Raw genomic sequence first — 23,045 nt, 5'->3', positions numbered from 1 at the left:
TTTTTGTGTAAAGCTTGGATACAGAATACATGACTTAAAAAAATAAACATTATTGCGGCATAGCCTGGTATAATTTATGTAACAAGCGGAAGCATAAACATGTGACTACAAGCATGGCTACCCTATATGTCAGACTGAGTAGAAAAATAGGGTCTCTATCAATGCAATCTGGGCATGATATTAGCACCCAGAATTGCGATTATTACGCCCGGATGTAACAATTTACACATGCAGTAACGGGAGCTCCTTTTGAAAACCTATCCCTGCGATGTGTTCAGAATGGTTGTGGGGCTCATGCGCATGGATGCAGGAACCCTAGTTACTTTAGCGATCTGTAGCCCAAAGGCTACAACACCATCTTTAGATATCAGAGATATTTGCTGTGATCCCTCCTTTATACATGGGGTTTTACTAAAAATTTGCAGTTACCTCCCGAAAATGGGTGTTTTTGGGAATATGGCTGCAAATATTTAATGATAAATGGGTCCCCATATGTATTAACCAGTGATTTCATTTTGCAAACAGTATCTTCTCAATCATATATTGATAAACCATACAGCAAAAATATCAGTGGTTTTGCTCCAGTAACAGAAATGTAGACTGTTATCGCTGCTCATGACATTACTTACTAAAAAGCAGTTCTGTGGGTCAGTTAATGCCGACTCCTAAGGAGCTAATATATTTATAGTCCTGTACAGCATATATATGTAATAGAAGTCATTTATTTAAATATAATTCATGCATGCAGCTGGTTTGGGGCAACACACTAGCAAGCAGCTGGTTTGGGGTGACAGGCTAGCAGGCAGCTGGTCTGTCTGTTCAACCATTTCTAGTCTTCAGATACATTTGTGATCCCTTGGTGGAATTTTCTTGTCTTACAATGCAGGATGTTCACATCCGTACTTTAGGCTCATATTGCCTATTTGGGTCCCTATTTTGATGTCTAATTCTGTCCATCAAAAAAAAACATGGCAATTGGATCTATTAGCAAAAGTACTCGTGTCAGAGCAAATACATCTAATGCTGGTAAATAGCCCTTTAAGCATACAGTATTTGTACTTCACCTTGATATCAAGTCAAGGACACTTACATACTGTATGAGAGAACAAAATTCTAAGTGTTTTATTTATATATATATATATATATATATATATATATATATATATATCTATATCGCAGGTCCGGCACTCCGTGCTCCACAATAAACTGCGCCAGTGCCCTCACAGGATAGTTTGTATAACATACAGAGTTGCGGCACTCAGGCTTGAAAAAATGATACTTAGATCTGTGGTGAAGTCATCAACGTTTCAATATTATGAATATTGTCATCAGGATCCTGATGAAAATATTCATAATATTGAAACGTTGATGACTTCACCACAGATCTAAGTGTCATTTTTTCAAGTCTGAGTGCCACACCTCTGTATGATATATATATATATATATATATATATATATATATATATATATATTTTTTTTTTTTTTTTATTCACAATCACATATTACCCAACATTCAGATCAGTGTGCATCAGCTCAGGTTTATCCCATTGCTGCACCTATCATAAGAAGAATGGATTATTAAAGATGAAAGAATTTGATAGCAATCACTATTTCTTCGTTTATAAAGTTAACACATTGATGATGTTGACATGGTTAAATGCAAAATGTCATCTTGAAAAAGTTGTCTGCATATTTCTGCGATACAACCTTCTGGAGGCCTGATGATCATATTACCCCCTTTTTATCATCACCCAAATTAGGGGGTTAAAAAACTCAACATTTATGAGCGTGTTTATGCATGATTTTTAAATGGGCAATACTTTTACTAGCAAGACAGGGCTATTAAAATCATGAATAAACACATTCAGAAGTGTTGGGTTTTGCAACCCACCTCTTCGTAAATAAACCATCTTGTCTTACTTTATGAAGATCATGCCAACCCAATCTGTGACTGCCTTTACTTGAGTATAATTTTCCATAATAAGATGCTTGTTTTAAGTTTCATGTTGCGAATAAGTGTGTTGTGTTTGTTGAATGTAGTTGTTTATTGGCCATGGGCCCCTGTAATAGTTGCAATGACCCTGGCTAATATCATAATCAGCATGTTTATTAAGCTAAGCTTTAGAACAAAGAGCCAAGTATTTGTTGGCTACCTTCTTCCTCAGCCTTGTGTCTGAAATAGATTTCCTTCATCATTTGATATAGATCTTGTTCCACCTGCGTGTGTGTTCTGTGCATGCACAAATTAATTTTTCTAGTTGTTGGATTGTGCATTAGTCTCTATCAAGCCTTGCTTACATAATATATTGTAATAGGTTTATTATGCACTACTTTCATTATGTTACTGTTTTGTCTTCTTGAATACTACTTATATTTCTGGTAACTCAGCCAAACATGTCAGGTAATAAAAAAATAAATAGCAAGCTACCAAATCCTGAATATGCACGTGCTTAGTCTGAGATTTTAATTTTACTCTAAATCTGAAAACATGTCAAATAGAGGCCCCTTTTAAGAATAGACAGAGTCAAGATATTCAGGTTCTGTGTGTTTCATAGTTGCCTACCCTCCCACAATCTGCAGGAGACTCCATGAAATAGCAGCAATCTCCCTGAATAAACCAGCAATCTCCCTGATTGCAACTTAGCTCCATTACATTGCTGTTACATTCTTGGGGGGGGGGGAGAAATTAGAGATACATACAGTACATTCAAGTGGGATCACCAGTGCCATTTCCCTGCATTGGTTATAAGGCACAGTGGGGCAGATGTATTAAGCCTGTAGAAGTGATAAAGCAGTGATAAGTGCAAGGTGATGACACACCAGCCAATCAGCTCCTACATATTGGAGCTGATTGGCTGGTGCATTATCACCTTGCACTTATCAACCCGAGGTAATAATATTCTGGACCTAGTTATTACCAATAATGTGGACATTATATCAAACATTACAGTTGGGGAGACCTTGGGAAACAGTGATCACTATATGATCACATTCAACATCCGTTTCAAGAAACATAGCTATAAGGGATCAACCAAAACATTAAACTTTAGAAAAGCCAACTTCAATATGCTGAGACAGGCACGAAACGACATTGACTGGGAAGTTTAGTTTCATGGTAAGGACACATCGGAAATGTGGATGCTTTAAAAGGGTTGCTTGATAGCAATATTCACAAAATCATTCCAGTCGGCAGTAAACGCAGGAATACTAAACACATACCAATGTGGCTTAATAAGGAGGTAAAAAATGAAATGGCTAAAAAAAAGTTGTGCTTTCAAAACATTTAAATCTATTGGAGAGCATCTAAAATTGTAAACAAAAAGCAAATCGCTATAGAGAGTAATGCCAAGCCTAAAAGGTTACAAAAAGGAGAACGTAGGCCCATTAAAAGATGAACTGGAAACTGTGATACTGTAAATGATGACAAAATAAAAACGGATATACTGAACAATTATTTTTTATCAGTATTCACCAGGGAGGATCAGAAGGTGATAGTAGTGCTTAACGACAGTGAAAGTAATGATTCTTGGCTAGATGCTTGTTTAAGTGAGGAAGTAGTCCTGGAAAGACTAAACAGCATAAATATTAATAAATCACCAGGCCCAGATAGTTTTCACCCGAGGGTAATTATGGAGCTTAGGACACAGCTAGCAAGACCCTTATACAGTACTTGATTTTCTATAATTCAATTAGATCAGGTATGGTACAGAGGGATTGGCGTATAGCTGAGGTAGTGCTATTATTTAAAAAGGGATCTAAAAATCATCCCGGGAACTATAGACCAGTTAGTATAACCTCTATAGTGTGTAAAATAGGGTGGTATTCATGTGACCGCCGGTCAGCTGACCGACAGTCACATGACCTCCTCCACCAGCCCGACGGGTCACTGTCCCGATGGTCGGCATGCCGACCAACAGGGACTATTTCCACTCGTGGGTGTCCACGACACCCATAGAGTGGGAATAGAACCCGTGGCGACCGCAGGTCGCCACCGAGCCCGCAGCGTGGCGAGCGCAGCGTGGCGAGCGCAGCGAGCCCGCAAGGGGCTTGCTGCACTCGCCCCTCTCCGCCGGGATCCCGGCGTCGGTATGCGTCAGGAGACCGCCGGTCAGCCGTACTACACCCGGTAAAATATTGGAAGGAATTTTGAGGGATAGCATAAAGGATTATCTGCTGAATACTAAGTTTATTAGCAAGAGTCAGCTTGGGTTTGTGAGGGACGGGTCATGTCAAACTAACTTAATTAGCTTCTACGAGGAAGTGAGCGATAATCTTAATCAGGGAAAAGCATTGGATGTGGTCTATTTAGATTTAGCAAAAGCCTTCAACACCGTGCCTCACAGGAGACTGATCATCAAATTAAGGGAACTTGGCCTAGGAAATACTATTTGTACATGGATAGGTAATTGGCTGGATTATAGCGTACAACGAGTAGTGGTCAATGGGATGTTCTCCAGCTGGGCACCAGTAGTCAGCGGAATACCACAAGGGTCCGTGCTTGGCCCGCTACTGTTCAATATATTTATTAATGATCTAGGAATAGGCCTGGGAAGCACAGTGTCAATCTTTGCAGATGATACTAAACTGTGTAAGGTAATTAATTCAGAAATCAATGTACAGAATGACTTTAAATTTGAAACCTGGGCGTCTAAATGGGGAATGAGGTTCAATATTGAAAAATTTATGCATTTTGGGATTAAAAACAAACTTGCATCCTACACACTTAATGGGGAAAATATAGGGGTAACAGTAGTGGAAAAAGATTTGAGGGTGCTCATAGATAATAGGCTTAATACAAGTACACGGGGTATTGAGACAAGGGATGAGGATGTAATCCTGACGCTGTACAAATCATTGGTACGTCCGCACCTGAAATATTGTGTTCAATTTTGGGCACCATATTATATAAAAGATATCTCGGAACTCGAAAGAGTTCAAAGGTGAGCTATTAAACTAATTAAAGGGTTAGAGATACTAGAGTACGAGGAAAGGCTTACTAGGTTAAATATGTATACACTAGAAAAGAGGCGACTAAAGGTGGGTACACACTAATAGATATATCTGCAGATATATCTATGGACGGATCGGGCAGTGTGCTGTGCATACACACTGCCCGATCCATCGGGGACTGACGTCATGAACTGGGCGGGCGTATACACACGCCCGCCCAGTTCAGCTGTCAATCATCGCCGGCCGCCGCAGCATGTGTATGGGCGGTCGGCCGACTGCCCCGTACACACAAAGCGACGCGCCAATATATCGGTAGATATATTGGCCGTCGGCTGTGCTGCGCGGCCGACGCGATACGTTTGTGAACGACGGAGTTCACAGACATATCGGCCGTACACACTGGCCGACGGTCCCGCGATATATCGGCCGTTCAAGAGAACGGCCGATATATTGACCAGTGTGTACGGGCCTTAAGAGGAGACATTATTAATATCTTCAAATATGTAAAGGGTCATTATAAAGAGTTAACAGGGGATTTGTTTATTAATAGAACTCTGTATAGGACACGTGGGCACTCACTGAGGCTAGAGGAGAGGAAAATCCATACAAAACGTAGGAAGGAGTTCTTCACTGTAAGGGCAATAAGGATTTGAAACTCCCTGCCGGAGAAGGTAATAATGGTGGACTGTGTAAATGCATTTAAAACGGATTGGACAGTTTTCTAGCTGAAAAAAGTATCCAAGGCTATAGCATTTAATATATTGACAATAAGTATCTAGGAGTGGTATGAAATATAGTTGTCAATTGGTACGAAACCATTACTTCAGCTGGTGCATTATAATGTGCAGAGCTTAATACAGAATACAGGTTGAACCCGCTTGGCATTTTGTCTCTTTTCAACCTCATTAACTGTGTTAATATGTTACTTCTTTATCACTTCTCCAGGCTTAATACATCTGGCCCACTGATCCCTATGGCTACATGCATTTTAAATAAGGTTTTTTTGTACCCACTTACAGTATATGGAACCTCTCGTAAAACACAATACACAAACAAATTCTGCAAAATATCAGTGTCTTTTCTTCAACAAGTAGATCTTACTAACGTTGGGGCTCATTTACATTTGGATGTAAGTCATTTTTATGACACGCCTCTCAGATGTAGCAGTGCACGTCGTATTAATAGCTATTACTTTCACAGTCTCCCTGAAATGCTTTTTCAAAAGTAGGCAAGTATGGTGTGTTTGTGTGTTGTGTGCACAGTATCACTCTAGACCAGTGATTTTCAACCATTTTCAACTCGCGCCACACCAAACCGGATTTTTAAAATGCCAAGGCACACCATCAGTTCCCCACTACCACCAAGGGGGGGTGGGAGCGGGGGTGGGTTTGGGGAAACGCACATTGGCCTCCAGAGAAACAAAACACATATTGGCCCCCTCAGCAATTTAAACACATTGGCCCCCACAGTAATTGCAGCACACATTGGCCCTCAAAGTGATTGCAGCAAATATTGGCCCCCATGGTAATTGCAGCACATTGGCCCCCATGATAATTGCAGCACAAATTGGCCCCCACGGTAAATGCAGAACACACTGACCCCACGGTAATTGCAGCACATATTGGCCCCCACACTAGTTACAACACACATTGGCCACCACAGTAACAATAAATACAAATTTACAGGAACCTACTGTGCTTGAGTAGGTTAGTTGATTTGTAGCTGTGGAGGAGGCAGGAGCTGTGTACAGTCTCCCTCCTTCAGCGGTGCAGCCAGCGGCGAGAAGCGAGGACACAGGAGCAGCACTGGGCGGGCAGGTGACGTGGAGCAGCGCTAGGCGGGCAGGTGACATGGAGGAGTACTGGGCGGGCGACGTAGCATGCGTGTGTAACCCATGAGTCACGCTGCTGCTCCATTCAGGTCACGGGCCAGGCTGCGTCTGGGCTACCCGGAAGAGCCCAGCGCCGCCCGAGCCCGACATTATGAATTAAAGTGAGGCAGCGGCAGGGTTATGCAGCGGGCATCTCTGGCGGCACACCTCAGAACCGCTCACGGCACACCAGTGTGCCGCGGCATAGCGGTTGAAAAACGCTGCTCTAGACCCAACAGTATTAAGGTAGCGTCTCTGTATCCTACTATATACTGTATACCTGTATGTCCCACCTTCTAAATTAGCCTTATATTCTTTGTGACTTTCTTCCTCACACATGTAGGAAGCATCAGATGCCAGGAATATAAATAAGGACAAACATAAAGATCTATATGTTGATATGTTGAGTCAGTGATGAAAATAAAACACAATAGTCATGTTTCATCCTTTAAACCAACTAATTTACATGCTTGCCAACCAACATGATCTTAAGTGTTTGAAATGGGTGGGACCTCTTCCCAGTGGGTGTGTCTTGGCAGATTTGTACTGGAGCCTGACCAGTTTCTACAGAATTGCCTATCATGGATTTTGGCTGTAACGATATAGGTATTTTTGCTTGGCCCATATCCCCAGTCGTTCTCAAACTGTGTGGCTAGGCACCCTGGGATGCCTCGGAACACTTGCAGGGGTGCCCTGGGTTGGTGGTCAAGGACCAATTCAAATTATTTATGGTCAGTGTAATAGGCAAAACCAGTGCTGGTAGCTTCCAGTCATAAACTATGTGGGAAAACAGAAGCTAATATTGTCTCTCACCACACAATTGAACCTATGGATGACATATAAACACAAATTACAATCTCTCAGTGAGAAACTTTTGGCCTAGGGGTGCCGTGAAAAGAATTCTGATACTCGAGGGTGCCGTAAATCAAAAAAGTTTGGGAACCAGTGCCATAGCCAAATACACAATATGCAGTATGGAACCTAAAATGAAGATAATCAAGCAAGTGTAAGTGTCCAAAAGTGCACAGACTATGGTCAGAACCAGTAGATTGTCAGTTATGTGCCAAGGGGGACACAGTTCTAGAAGCAACAGGAAGGAACCAAGTGGATTGTCTAAATTAATTTATAAGGCATCATGTACTGTTTTAAGGCACAGGGTCAGTTGTACTAAGCCTTGGCGAGAGAGAGAGTAGAGAGATATAAACAACCAACCAATCAGCTCCTTTCATTTTTCAAACAAAACCTGTAACATCGTAGTTAGGAGCTGATGGCTGGTGCTTTATCTCCATCCATTTTATCACTGTCCAAGACTTAGTATATATCCCCCATTCTCCATGATGTACAGTGCATCCTGGAAGTATTCACAGCGCTTCACTTTTTCCACATTTTGTTATATTACAGCCTTATTCCAAAATGGAAAAAATTAATTTTTGTCCTCAAAATTCTACACACAATGGGGCAGATGTATTAAGCCTGGAGACGGCATAACGAAGTGACAAACCAGTGATAAGTGCAAGGTGATAAACGCACCAGCCAATCAGCTCCTAACTGTTAATTTACATATTGGAGCGGAGTGGCTGGTGCGTAAAAAGCACATGGCAGCCAACCTGGAGTTTGGCAAAAGGCACCTGAAGGACTCTCAGACCATGAGAAACAAATTCTCTGGTCTAATGAGACAAAGATTGAACTCTTTGGCGTGAATGCCAGGTGTCTTCTCATCACCAGGCCAATACCATCCTTACAGTGAAGCATGGTGGTGGCAGCATCATGCTGTGGGGATGCTTTTCAGCGGCAGGAACTGGGAGACTAGTCAGGCTAGAGGGAAAGATGAATGCAGCAATGTACAGAGATATCCTGGATAAAAACCTGCTCCAGAGCGCTCTTGACCTCAGACTGGGGCGACGTTTCATCTTTCAGCAGGACAACGACCCTAAGCACACAGCCAAGATATCAAAGGAGTGGCTTCAGGACAACTCTGTGAATGTCCCTGAGTGGCCTAGCCAGAGGCCAGACTTAAATCCGATTGAACATCTCTGGAGAAATCTTAAAATGGCTGTGCACCGACACTTCCCATCCAACCTGATGGAGCTGAAGAGGTGCTGCAAACATGAATGGGCGAAACTACCCAAAGATAGGTGTCCCAAGCTTGTGGCATTATATTCAAAAATACTTAAGGCTTTAATTGCTGCCAACAGTGCATCAACAAAGTATTGAGCAAAGGCTGTGAATACTTATGTACATGTGACATCTTTCTCTTACGTCCTTGGGGATACTGGAAATCCATTTAGTACCATGGGGTATAGACTGGTCCACTGGGAGCCTTGGGCACTTTAAGAATTTGATAGTGTGCGCTGGCTCCTCCCTCTATGCCCCACCTATCAGACTCAGTTTAGAAAATGTGCCCTGAGGAGCTGGTCACGTTGCTGGAAGCTCCTGAAGAGTTTCTGCATTTATTTTGTATGTGTGTTATTTTCAGGCAGGTCTGCTTCGTGGGACTTGGGGGGGACATGGCCCAACCTTTTGAAGGGTTAATGGTCCCGTTCCCCGCTGACAGTACACTAGCTCCTGAGGGAACTATTTACAAGCCCCACCATGGCGAGCGTACATTCCCGCAGCACGCTGCCACCCCTAACAGAGCCAGAAGATAGAAGAGTGGTGAGTACTAAGCTGGTTAGCGGGTCACCGGCCATTATGGCGGCATGAGGATACGGAGACGCACGGCTTCTACATGGGGCGTCTGGATCTTCAGACTCAGTACACAATGCAGACACACCGCTTCTGAGGGAGTGAACTGAGTCTAAGTACACTACGTGTGTACACAGTACCCAGACTGGCATTACAGACTTAAAAGGTGGCTGACTCCATTTTAGGCATTAAAATTACCTCAGCCAGTATAAAAAAGCGGGAAGTCCGCGTGCCATTGGAGGGGCGGGGATTCACTATGAGCATGACACAGATGCTGACTGACAGGGACACGCAGCTCCTCCGGAGAGATTCCAGATTACTTCAGCGGTACCAGGGGGTCATAGCATGGAGGGAGCGCTTACTAGTGTACTAAGTCCCCAATCTGGGTACTTAGTCTGCGACCTGGCTAAGCTTGGCATTAGCAGTAAGGGCGCTGTGAGCTGGCTCCAGACTGTCTCTGTGTCTCCCTGAAGGGCATTTTGTGGGTTCATTGTGCATTTAACCTTTTCCTGTGTGTGTGTGTGCTGTCATTGTCACAGTATGTCAGACAGAGAGTGTGTTTCATGTAAGGCACAGTGTTCCTCTTCTCCAGGGGGTTCACTGCAGTGTACTCAGTGAAGTGCACCCTCCCAGGCTAGCGGGGCAGCCAGCTTGGCTGGATTCCATTAGGTCTGGAGGAGGGGGAATTCCTAGTGTCTCTGGATATCAAGGATGCGTACCTTCCCATTCCGATCTGGCCACCTCATTAGGCTTATCTACGGTTTGCACTGCAGGACTGCCACGACCAATTCCAGGCCCTGCCATTTGGTCTCTGCATGGCACCAAGAGTGTTCACCAAGGTGATGGCAGAGATGAGGTTTCTACTCCGCAAACAGGGAGTGAACATAATCCATACCTGGATGATCTTCTGATAAAGGCACCATCCAGGGAGCGGTTGTTGGACAGCATTGGCCTCTCAACCTGGATCACAGGTGGATTCTGAATTTACCAAAATCTCACCTGGAACCGACGCAGAGGCTTCCTTTCCTGGGAATGATACTGGACACAGAGTCTCAGAGAGTGTTCCTTCCCTTGGAGAAGGCTTTGGAAAATCCAGTCGATGGTTCGGGCTGTCCTGAAGCCAACCCTGGTCTTGGTGCATCTGTACATTCGCCTTCTGGGGAAAATGGTGGCCTCTTACGAGGTGCTTCAGTACGGAAGGTTTTCTTGCGAGGCCATTCCAGCTCAATCTGTTGGACAAATGATCCGAAACGCATCTTCACATGCACCAGAGTATCTGTCTGTCACCAAAAGCCAGAATCTCCCTTCTGTGGTGGCTACAGACTTATCACCTCGTTGAGGGTCGGAGGTTTGGGATTCAGAATTGGATACTGCTAACCACAGACGCAAGCCTCAGAGGTTGGGGAGCAGTCACCCAGGGGGTGCAGTTTCAAGGAAGATGGTCAAGTCGGGAAGTCGTCCTTCAATAAACATCTTGGAACTCAGGGCAATCTACAACGCCCTTCTGCAGTCCCCATCTCTACTTCAGAATCAGGCCATTCAAGTCCAGTCGGACAACGTAACGGCGGTAACGTACATAAACCGACAGGGCGGAACGAAAAGCAGAGCAGTGATGTCGGAGGTGGCAAGAATTCTCCTCTGAGTAGACAACTGGGAAGGTGTTCCGGTGGTTGACACGTCGATGGGAATATCCACAGATCGACATGATGGCCTCTCGACTCAACAAGAAGCTCAAGCGGTATTGTTCCAGGTTGGGAGACCCACAAGCAGTGGCGGTAGACGCTCTGAAAACTCCGTGGGTCTACCAGCTGGTGTACGTGTTTCCTTCACTCCCTCTAATCCCAAGAATTCTAAAGACCATTAAAAGGGAAAAGGTTCAAGCAACATTGCTCCGGACTGGCCTCGAAGGGCCTGGTACGCGGATCCTCTTGAGATTCTGATCGAAGATCCGTGGCCTCTACCTCTTCGCGAGGATCTAATGCAACAAGGCCTGTTCGTCTATCAAGACTTACCGTGGTTACGTTTAACGGCATGGAAGTTGAACGGCTGATTCTAGCCAGGAGAGGGATTCCTGACAAGGTCATCCCCACTATGATCCAAGCCAGAAAGGTGGTAACATCTAAACATTACCACCGTATATGGAAGAAGTATGTCTCTGCGTGAGAGTAGACAATATTATGTGGTGGAATTTCATCTGGGACATCTCCTGCTTTTTCTGCAGTTGGGAGAAGATGTGGGCCTACGCCTAGGCTCCATTAAAGTCCAAATTTCAGCCATGTCTAAATACTTTCAGAAACAATTGGCTTCTCTCCCTGAGGTCCAGACGTTTTTGAAAGGTGTTCTGCACATCCAGCCTCTCTTTTTGCCTCCCACGGCACCTTGGGATCTTAATTTGGCGCTGCAGTTCCTCCAGTCGGACTGGTTTGAACAGTTACAGGAGGCTGACATAAAGTACCTTACGTGGAAGACTGTCACACTGTTGGCTTAGGCCTCAGCAAGACCATGTGTCGGAGCTAGGGGCTTTGTCTTACAAGAGCCCCTACTTAAATTTTCCATGAGGACAGAGCTGAACTCAGAACTCGTCAGCAATTTCTTCCTAAGGTGGTGTCCGCGTTTCACATCAACCAACCTATTGTGGTTCCGGCTGTTACGGACACTTCTGCTACTTCAAAGTCTTTGGCTGTTGTGAGGACCTTGAAGGTGTACCTAAAGAGGACAGCTCGTCACAGGAAATCTGACTCGCTTTTCGTTCTCTATGATCCCAATAAAATTGGGTGTCCTGCTTCAAAGCAGTCTATTGCACGCTGGATCAGGCTCACTATCCAGCATGCTTATTCCACGGAAGGATTGCTGGTTCCAAAATCAGTACAGGCCCACTCTACTAGGTTGGTGGGTTCTTCTTGGGCGGCTGCCCGGGGTGTCTCGGCTTTACAGCTCTGCCGAGCAGCTACTTGGTCAGATTCGAACACATTTGCAGAGTTTTACAAGTATGATACTTTGGCCTCTGAGGACCTTCAGTTTGGTCAGTCATTTCTGCAGGAACCTCAGCCACTCTCCCACCCGGTTTTGGAGCTTTGGTACTTCCCCATGGTACTAAATGGATTCCCAGTATCCCCAAGGACATAAGAGAAAATAGGATTTTAATTACCTACTGGTAAATCCTTTTCTCGTAGTCCGTAGGGGATACTGGGCGCCCGCACGGTGCTTCGTTCTTCCTGCACTGTTACTTGGTTAAGTATTCTGGTTTGTTCAGCTGTTGCTGTTCATGTTTCAAGTTTGGTTAGCATGGCTTTCTTATTGTTCTGTGTGCTGTTTCATAATCTCACCACTTTCCTTATCTATCCTTCTCTCAAAGTATGTCCGTCTCCTCGGGCTCAGTTTCCTAGATGGAGTCTGGTAGGAGGGGCATAGAGGGAGGAGCCAGTGCACACTATCAAATTCTTAAGGTGCCCAAGGCTCCTAGTGGACCCATCTTTACCCCATGGTACTAAATGGATTCCCAGTATCTCCTACGGACTACGAGAAAAAGTAAGTAATTAAAATCCTATATTTTATTTTTTATAAATTTGCAAAAATCTCAAACTTTTTTCACGTTGTCATTATTGGGTATTGTGTTTGGAATTTTAAGGGAAAAATGAATTTATTCCATTTTGGAATAAGGCTGTAACATAACAAAGGTGGTCATTCAGAGTTGTTCGCTCGTTGCCGATTTTCGCTATGCTGCGATTTGTTACTAAATGCGCATGGTACGCAGGGCGCATGCGCTTAGTTATTTAACTAAAAACTTAGCAGTTTCGCTGTTGTTCGTGCGGCGCTTTTCAGTCGCCCTGCTGATCGGGTAGTGATTGACAGGAAAGGGGCGTTTCTGGGTGGTAACTGAGTGTTTTCTGGGAGTGTGCTAAAAAACGCGGGAGTGTCTGGAGAAACGGGGGAGTGGCTGGCCGAATGCAGGGAGTGTTTGTGACGTCAAACCAGGAACTAAACGGACCGAGCTGATCGCAATCGAGGAGTAGGTCTGGAGCTACTCAGAAACTGCAAGAAAATATTTAGTAGCAATTCTGCTAATCTTTCGTTCGCTATTCTGCTAAACTAAGATACACTCCCAGAGGGCGGCGGCCTAGCGTTTGCAATGCTGCTAAAAGCAGCTAGCGAGCGAACAACTCGGAATGAGGGCCAAAATGTGGAAAAAGTGAAGCGCTGTGAATACTTTCCGGATGCACTGTACATATCTGGTGACACATAAGGCTTTCTTTAAGATTAAGCTTCAGGTATTGTCAGAGAAGATGATAGGACATAAGGATTTTCAGGTCATACATATTTGCAGTGTGAGTACTGTGAGTGTATGGCAGACACAACAGAGATTAAGGGGGGATTTATCAAATGTTCTAAAAAGAAGTGGCATTTACTGTAACATTTTTTCCTCCCTCAGATATTATTTTTGTACAAGGAACAGAAGCCATTTTCAAGGTGGCCCTTTGTCTTCTAAGTAACAACAAGGAATGTATAATGGCATGTGACAGCTTTGAGAACATAGTGGATCTTCTAAAAGTCAATATACCTGATATGACAAAGGACACTATGGAGAACATCATAACACAGGTAACTTTGTTACAAAGCCTAATAAACACCAGTAATACTGTGATACAGTAAGTAACATTTTGTCGAGTATTATTTAAATTTTACATTTTAGATATATTCCTTGTAATGCTTTAGTAACCTGGCTGTATAATCAGTGATTGTGGCAGGTGTGCTCTCAAGATTTATAAAGATGTCTTCATCTAGAACAGAAGTGTATATATCTACTCTCTACAGTGGCACCGAGAGGGGTTGAGGAGGGGGTACTACTTACCCGACCAGGGCTGCTGGAGGGGACCGAGGCTGCTGCTCACCCCCCCAAGCATTACTAGTGATGTACTGTATAATTAAATGACTTCTTATCCTTGCAACTGGTGCCCTAATGCAGTGTGTCTTGAGTAGCTGATCCCTAAACATGAACCTAAAGCCAAAGCTTACTGCTTTTTGCCAAATTCTGGAAACATGCTAAGCCACCCAGCGTCTCAGCACGGACGTCCTTAGATACATGGGAAAGCTCACCTGCCATTTATATGAGACTAAATCCAACCAGCTTTAGGGGTATATTCATGAAGCAGTGAAAAGTGTGGAGAAGTGAGCCAGTGGAGAAGTTGCCCATGGCGACCAATCAGTTGCTGCTTATAATTTTACAGAATGCTCTTGATAAATCTTACATCAATGCTGATTGGTTGCCATGGGCAACTTCTCCACTGGCTCACATCTCAATTCTTTTCATTGTTTCATAAATAGACCCTCTAGGCTCTTTGGTTATGTATGTAATACTTCTCTTCGCCTCCTTGTTTGTCTCCATTACTTGCCTTCCTTCCAAATATCTCCTTTGCTGCCACCCCTTTACTCTTCCGAGGTTCGCTCATTATGATACCCGTATTTTTAGCCCAGTACCCTGTATTACACACTACCACTGATAACCGTCTCCTTAACCACCCCCTTGTGCCCTCCTCCTCTTTTTCTTGTTTAAATATGGTTTAGGTGTTTACCTTAGTATGTTTATCTGCTCCGTTCCACCTTACTACTGTATTTTCTATGTATTAAGTATACTCCATGTTTGCAAGTCCTATATCATTTTATACTATATTCACTAATCCCTAAATAAAAAGTTTTGGTCTTTTTAAAAAAAAAAAAGAACAAAAGCTGGATGTGAGATTCTTCTACCATTGTCAGGGTTGTAGTCATATTTTCATGTAGGACAACTTACAGCTCATATGTTTTTGCATGCAGGTATTTGAAATGGACATTTCCAAACAGCTCCATGCTTATGAAGTTGAGTATCATGTAATTAATGATGAGATGTTGGTAGCGTCTATTCCATGTGATGACACAGAAGCTTTCCAAAAGCTTGACAAGGCCAACAACCAGCTAAAGAGGCAGAACATGGACCTCTTGGAAAAGCTGCAGGTATTTCACTTGTACAGTTTGCATATAACATGATTGATGGGGCAGATGTATTAAGCATGGAGAAGTGATTAAGCAGTGATAAGTGCAAGGTGATAAACGCACTAGCCAGTCAGCTTCTAACTGTCATTTTACATATTGGAGCTGATTGGCTGGTGCGTTATCACCTTGCACTTATCACTGCTTGTTCACTTCTCTAGGCTTAATACACCTGCCCCATTGTTATTAATTCTGTATTTAAACAATATTATACTACAATAGGCAACATGTGACAGAAGATATGTTACATGTGCTGTGCTACAATTTCATAGCTCCTTTTAAATTCAAATTTTCTTAAGGTGGGTACACACTGATAGATATATCTGCCGATCAATTGATCGGCAGATATACTGTATCTATGGACGGATCGGGCAGTGTGTTGAGCATACACACTGCCCGATCTGTCGGGGACTGACGTCATGAAGTGGGCGGGCGTGTACACACGCCCGCCCAATTCAGCTGTCAATCACCGCCAGCTGCCGCAGCATGTGTTCGGGCGGTCGGCCGAACGCCGTACACACAAAGCGATGAGCCAATATATCGGTAGATATATTGGCCGTCGGCTGTGCTCTGACAGTCGGCGGTGATTGACAGCTGAACTGAGCGGGCGTGTGTACCCACCTTTAGTCCAGAGAGAAAGTATCCATCTTCTTGGCAGGTATACATTTCATGATTCTTAGTGAGAGTGTGAATGTCTTATTCATATAGTGTTTTTATTGCCAAATAATACACACAAAATAATTTTTACACATCACTGCAGCACCTTACTAGATGCTAAGGATATATACAGTTCTGTTTTCCTTTTTGTAAATGTGTGTGTATATGTTAAATAGTTGTCTGTCTGTCTGTCTGTCTGTCTGTCTCTCTATCTATCTATCTATCTATCTATCTATCTATCTATCTATCTATCTATCTATCTATCTATCTATCTATCTATCTACAAATGAGATTAAGATTATCTGCTAAGAAGGCAGAGTTTGAGTGACAACTTTGTAGGCTTGCTGTACCTAATGCACTGGGCAGTTGATTCAGCAGAAGACAGGCAGTGGTGTCATAAACTGTTTTAAAGACGTGGCTCCAGCAGTCTGTAGGAATAATACTTTATTCTGTAACACAGCTGCAGTGGCTTGTCTAGCTAACACCTCCATGAATAGTGTATATGAGTGACGGCTGACATTGATTATAAAGGTCACTGTACATGTTAGTGGACACGCTTTTAAAGAAACACTGTTGTATTGTACTATGCAGCACTGATGAACAGTCATTCAATCAATACATGTACACACATTATTTCACAGGTATTGCTTTGGGGACAAATCTACGTCCTCTGGGCTGCATGTGGCTCTCCTGCAATCTGAGGTCATTAAAATTGCGACTGTGTAACAATGGAAGAAAAGATTGAAGTATAGATGTGTTGTCATACACACCTAGCCTCAATACACCAATGCGGCTAGAGTGAGCCACGGCAAGCTGTGTAGCGGGGGTTTTTTTCACTGGAATGTGCGATTTAATCACAATGCGATGTGACAAAACTGCTTCATGAGAATGCGCTGATCGTGGCTTTTTGTATACAGATTCAGACTCCGTTGCACACAGATATATAAGTGTTGTGTATCAAATTAATCAATGCATTCACGTGAAGCAGTTTTGTTGCAAGGCATTGTGATTAAGACACACATTCAAGCACAGAAGATGGTGAATGCAAAAAATAAACTTGCCGCAAGCAGAGTCAAACAGAACCTGAGGGGTAGAGAAGAGAAGTTTGGCACGACTGCAGCAATACTTTATGAGGACACATCCGTGCTAGCTGTTTTGTAGATTCATTTTTTTTCCTCACCACTTTGCCTTATAGAGATGTATTAGGGAGGTGGGGGTAGTGCTAAGGCAGTAGTTGTTGTGCCCCAGTGGCACTTAGTGTCATAATTTATCATGACCAATTAGAAACCTTCAGCGCAACCCTGATGTCATGTATAATGACGGGAAACGCCCAGCACCATTGGGGCTCACTGATAGGGGAGTGACAGCAGCAGTTTGAGCCCTGGCGGTAATATCATTGCTGCTACAGGTTGAGTATCCCTTATCCAAAATGCTTGGGACCAGAAGTATTTTAGATATCGGATTTTTCCGTATTTTGGAATAATTGCACACCATAATGAGATATCATGGCGATGGGACCCAAGTCTAAGCACAGAATGCATTTATGTTTCATATACACCTTATACACACAGCCTGAAGGTCATTTTATACAATATTTTTAATAACTTTGCACATTAAACAAAGTGTGTGTACATTCACACAATTCATTTATGTTTCATATACACCTTATACACACAACCTGAAGGTCATTTAATAATATATTTGTAATAACTTTGTGTATTAATCAAAGTTTGTGTACATTGAGCCATCAGAAAACAAAGGTTTCACTATCTCAGTCTCACTCAAAAAAATCCGTATTTCGGAATATTTGGATATGGGATACTCAACCTGTACTGCTTACAGTACTGTACATTACTGCTATTACTAATATTATTGGCATTAATACTATTGCTGACATTAGTGGAAATAAGTAGGGGAGAAGGCCCCACCTGCAAACAAATAGAATGTATTTTCAAAGGCTATATATAATCTTTGTTAGGGCTGTATACAGATGTGTCCTTATATACCAAGCCTCAATATGCCATACAACGCAAGACACCTGCCGTGACTGAGCCGCAATGAGCGGCATAGAGTAGCCACTGTTCTTATTCATCTAGCTTCTGATTCCTCAACCTAACCAGAACTGCCCATCAGTGGCCATCAATGAATGGGGAATTCTTCATGTTAAAAATCACCATTTTGACAATCCCAACCGTTTCCAGTCAGGATTGGGGAATTGAGATATTTAAACTTGAATATTCCAGATTCCCCAACCCTAGTGTTGGGGATTCGGGAAATTGCAACAATCTGTCGCAGACGTATGGGGACCAATGGCGGGAATGTAATGAGAAGCAGAAAGTGAGAGATTTTGTGAGGGTTCACCTGTTTTTTTAAAGTAGCAATCATTTACATGGCAAAACCAGGTTGATTTTGCCATGTAAATGAATGCCACATTAAAAAAAAACCAGAAGAACTCTCACAAAAATCTCTCACTTTCTGATTCTCACACCCTATTACATTTCTCACTTTACGTCAATATTATTTACATACTTTGTAAAGTGAATTGCATGTGGAAACAAACTACTCTTTGAGCTTGCTAGTAAAATATTCTTAAAGCTTGTCATTTCTCTCCAAAACAGGTAGCTCACACTAGGATTCAGAGTCTTGAGGCCAACACTGAAATAACTGTATCTAGAGAAAATAAAATGAGAAATGTTATCCGATCTCTGGAACAAGAAAACTCAGCTTATCAAAAAGTTGTGGAGCAAATGAAGAAATACGTTCCAGCGAATGTACTGACAGACTGTGAACTTTCGCTTAAAGATTTTAGCTGTAGCCCAAACAACAAAACAAAGACAGGAAATAAGCAATAAATCGCAAAGCTAGTGCCTGTTCTGGCATGCAGCAAAAGTTTCCTACAAACCAAATATGAGTAGAACAATTCATGCATGCTCTGATGGAAGATCATGGTTGCAAATGCATGCTTATGGGATCTGCAAGTACAGTATGTAGAAGCTTTTACCGTGTACAGATCCGCTGTGACTGGAAGAGTACGGCTATGGTTCTAGAATAAGGAACAGCTATACTGACGATATTGCTTCTATGATTTCAATATGCAAAAACTAATTATATGTAGACTTAAAAAGGGAAAAATATTTGTTCTCATGACAATGTGTCCATTTATAAATTGTCACAGGAAACCACCCATCAGAGACGTGCCATTTTATATATCGCTCGTTCTTGTCGTTGTAGAGAAAATATAAATAGGGGATAGTACTCTTATAATAATACTTGAAGATGAATGTTGTCTCCCAAAGAACAGCATGTGTCACACTTCTGGTGTGAGGAGTCTGTATGAGCATCTCTTTGTTATTTTTTTCATCTGTGCCTGTCATTGATTCTACTGACATTTGTTACATGTGTGTAGTTTTTATTAAGCAGTTGACTACGTGATCTGTAATGACGGGACAATGTACCAGTTGTATTCTGAGTGCACACACAGTTGGCCCAGCTGTGGCAGGATTATACAAGTGATAATACCTGTATCCAGTTCTGTTTATACTCCATTTGAGATCAGCCTGGAACACAACAAAGTGCGACATTGAATATATACGTCACTTATATCTGTGGGAATGATAAATGTTTTCCTGCCTAAAATGAATGAATAATTATTTTTAGGCACCTTATACTAGGCTGCTAGCGCCTATAATATTCAGTCAGGTAAGCGATTCCTGTGTGTCCCTACGTCTGCACTGTGCAGGGATAAGTGTTTATCATGAATCTACGTGATGTCCACCTAATTGATTGCTTGGGTTTTGGGAGTGCTAACATGCATCCCTCCACCTCTGTTAACCCACCACGTTACCTTTGTTTTATATACAGAGATATATTGAGATCTGTAACACATCTCCATATGAAATTCACTTCATACATCAAAGTTAGTTTCATTTTTTTTTCTTACAATAAGTAGACTCTTCGGTGCAAAGTCTTGCATGAAGTGTAACTACAGAATGGACCAAATACTGTCTGATTCACCAAACTGCAATGGCGGCATACACCACTGTTATGGGACATGATAGAAAATGGGAAGCTTCTTATTCTTAAAAGCTGAAGATGATCTAGGGAAATATGCTCATAATTTGAAATGAATAAATTCTTGTAAATATCAGTTTAATGTGTTTAAATATGCTTTGATTGTGGGATAAAGGTGTTAATTACATTTGCTTTTTAATTACATTTTGTTGGTAACGTTTTAAATATAGTTATCACTTTTCAGATTACACAAGACCTGCTTAGAGATGACTTCTTGTTGAACGGAGGGGAATATATAAAGCATGGATTACCCCTCCGTGTGCATGTATCTGTAGGACAGGAAAGCAGTTGTATCTGGGTAGTTTCCCATGTTCTATTGTCACACAGGGCTGAATATAAGAGTCATTCCTCTACAACATGCTCATTGTTTTTTGTACTTTACTTTAAAAATACTTTTTTTTTTTTTTTTACGTTTGTGAGTTTATGGAGTTATACACAATTTGAAAAATCCTCAAAAACCTGAACGATAGACATGCACATGAAGCGAGGTCTGGCTTGGATGATGTGACCCACTGCCTCATTTGGGTGCAGCCACCAGAATTTACTGCTTTATTGCACAATATGTGTTGAATTTTGTTTTCCCCTTGATCTAGTCACCATTCAGTACAGTGTAAACATTCACCAAATAAAATACAGATTTTACTGTAATAATTTAGCAGACCCTTCTGTAATGATTAAATGGCTAACGAGACCTCACCCATTAGGACTAATTCAGAGTTGTATGCTATCCCGTTTTGCGGACCCTGTTACCACCACTTATGGCTGCGCGGTAGTAACTGGGTGATCACAGGTAGAATCTGTGTCCTGAGGGCGTTAAAGCAGAATTGCAGGCTAATCAGTGATGCGCATATGCAGAGAACCATCTGATTTCAGACATATCTATTGCACAGGTATAGGACTGGTGCAGATTGCACTGATTGTGATGACGGTTACTTTCACAACCTGAAGGATAGGGGCATTACAGACGCATATATGCGACTAACTCTGAATATAGGCAGAGATCCATACTTCTGAGCACCCATCCACATCTGTGGCTAGATGTGTACAACTGGAAATCAGTCACATTGACACCAAAGTAACCCTTACTGGCTCCCTAACTTAGAATGCAAATTTAGAAAAGCCCTGTAACAGCACAAATGTACTTTAATATGTGTATAAAAGCATCACATCTATAATTACAACAGACTATTTGCACTGTTTGGCACAATTACTATTTTTTTATTTATGTATTTTTTTATTATGCTTTTAAGAGTTCACTAGTCACTGAAAACTCTACAGAAGGCCTGCCTTACCATACAAATAAAACTGCAGAGGTCTCTCTCATAAAAACACTGCCATTCATATACTGCGCAATGCAAGCTCACTGTTTAGTCTTACTACAGATGCATGGTCAGCTGTGTCCAAATACTTTGCATTCAGTTTCAACATTCTCCTGGTGCTGCAGGACCTGTACTGAAATAAGGGGCCTGTGGTAAAATGTTACCCGAGTACAGTTCTACTGTAAAGCTCCTATGCATCTAATATTTTGAATGCCGTGTTTTTGATATTGGTCTGTATCAGTAATTACTACAGTGTAGCCTGGAGGAGTTGGTGAGGTGTCACATCATTGTCTCTTCATGATATTGGTTAGAAGTGTTCTTTGTACATTAAAACCTTCATCATATTGTTAGCCGTATATGCAACAAATCATCCAGAAGACACAGAAAACCTCAATTGATTGTTATTATTTCTTATTGTAAGAACAGTTGTGCATCATGGGTAATTCACCGTGCGCGGCGCATTGTACCGAGGTATGCATAAAATAATGCTTTACAACCGATCGCTGCAGCTTATAGAAATTTCTCATGGTAGACACATTTACTACGCTATACAAAGCCATGAAACATTTTATTTGGGTCATTGATTTTCTTTTATTCTCTGACAGTGTTAAAGATGTGATCTCAATGTGAAAATCTGTGCCAAATTTGGATATTTGTTATCCCGTATCTGGAATGATATTGCTATTTTTTTTTGCTTCCTATGCAATGATTCACTGAAACCACCAGTCCTTCTTCTCCACTTATAAAAATAATAAAAGGTCTTTTAAAACTGATGATTATTTAATGGAATTATTTAGTTTCTTTTGGAATGCACTTTTCATTAAAGTAATTAGTACTATTATTGTACACTGCAGCAATGATACTGCGTAAAACAATGCGAACACTAGTGGTATTGTATATGCGCACAATGAGGTATTTCCAAAGTGGTGGAAAAGTAACATAAGAGAAACAATGAAATACACAAAAATTAGGAAAGTCAGAGGGGAAGATGTATCAAACCTTTGAGAGAGAAGTGGAAGAATATACTGTAGCTGAACTTACTCACTGGGTGAGAACATAACCCCCGATTGAATTGACCCATATGCTGTATGCCCGTAATGAAAGCGGTAATTTTAAATTACGAAATTTATTAAAGCGATATAAGAAAATCTGCAGAATTACTGGACAATATTGTGCATGTAGGGAATATATTTTAGTACAAGTGACCAAACGTTTTTATAGATTAAACCAAATTAAAGGAGAATCATACCTGCTAAGGGGATGCAGTCTGGTTACTGGCAGTTGGGCCCCCTCTATTCGGGAGACCGATGCCGCAATCCCGACAGCCGGCATCCCGACACCCACCCGATATTCACACTCGGTTGGTGGGTCCACACCACCAACTGAGTGAAAATAGAACCTGTGGTGAGTAAAGCTCGCCACCTGGCCCGATGCGCAACGAGCCCACGAGGGGACTCGCCAGTGTTCTG

General features: G+C 42.2%; 1 protein-coding gene across 8 annotated transcripts in view; it reads left to right on the top strand.

The window, feature by feature from the left end:
* The window catches only part of TBC1D4 (TBC1 domain family member 4), a 300,990-nt gene extending 278,641 nt beyond the window's left edge, over positions 1 to 22,349 (top strand). For all 8 annotated transcript variants that reach the window (XM_063952941.1, XM_063952940.1, XM_063952938.1 and 5 more), the window contains 3 exons: positions 13,935 to 14,104; positions 15,317 to 15,493; positions 18,805 to 22,349. In XM_063952941.1, coding sequence (XP_063809011.1) covers positions 13,935 to 14,104; positions 15,317 to 15,493; positions 18,805 to 19,038 — 581 coding nt within the window. In that variant the 3' untranslated portion in view covers positions 19,039 to 22,349. The remainder of the gene's footprint in view (positions 1 to 13,934; positions 14,105 to 15,316; positions 15,494 to 18,804) is intronic.
* Positions 22,350 to 23,045: the final 696 nt, after the last annotated feature.

The sequence above is a fragment of the Pseudophryne corroboree genome, chromosome 2 (genome assembly GCF_028390025.1).
Source record: "Pseudophryne corroboree isolate aPseCor3 chromosome 2, aPseCor3.hap2, whole genome shotgun sequence".
In the NCBI taxonomy this organism is placed as follows: Eukaryota; Metazoa; Chordata; class Amphibia; order Anura; family Myobatrachidae; genus Pseudophryne; species Pseudophryne corroboree.
The sequence above is the reverse complement of the archived record's forward strand: the minus strand, read 5'-3'. Positions and strand labels throughout refer to the sequence as shown.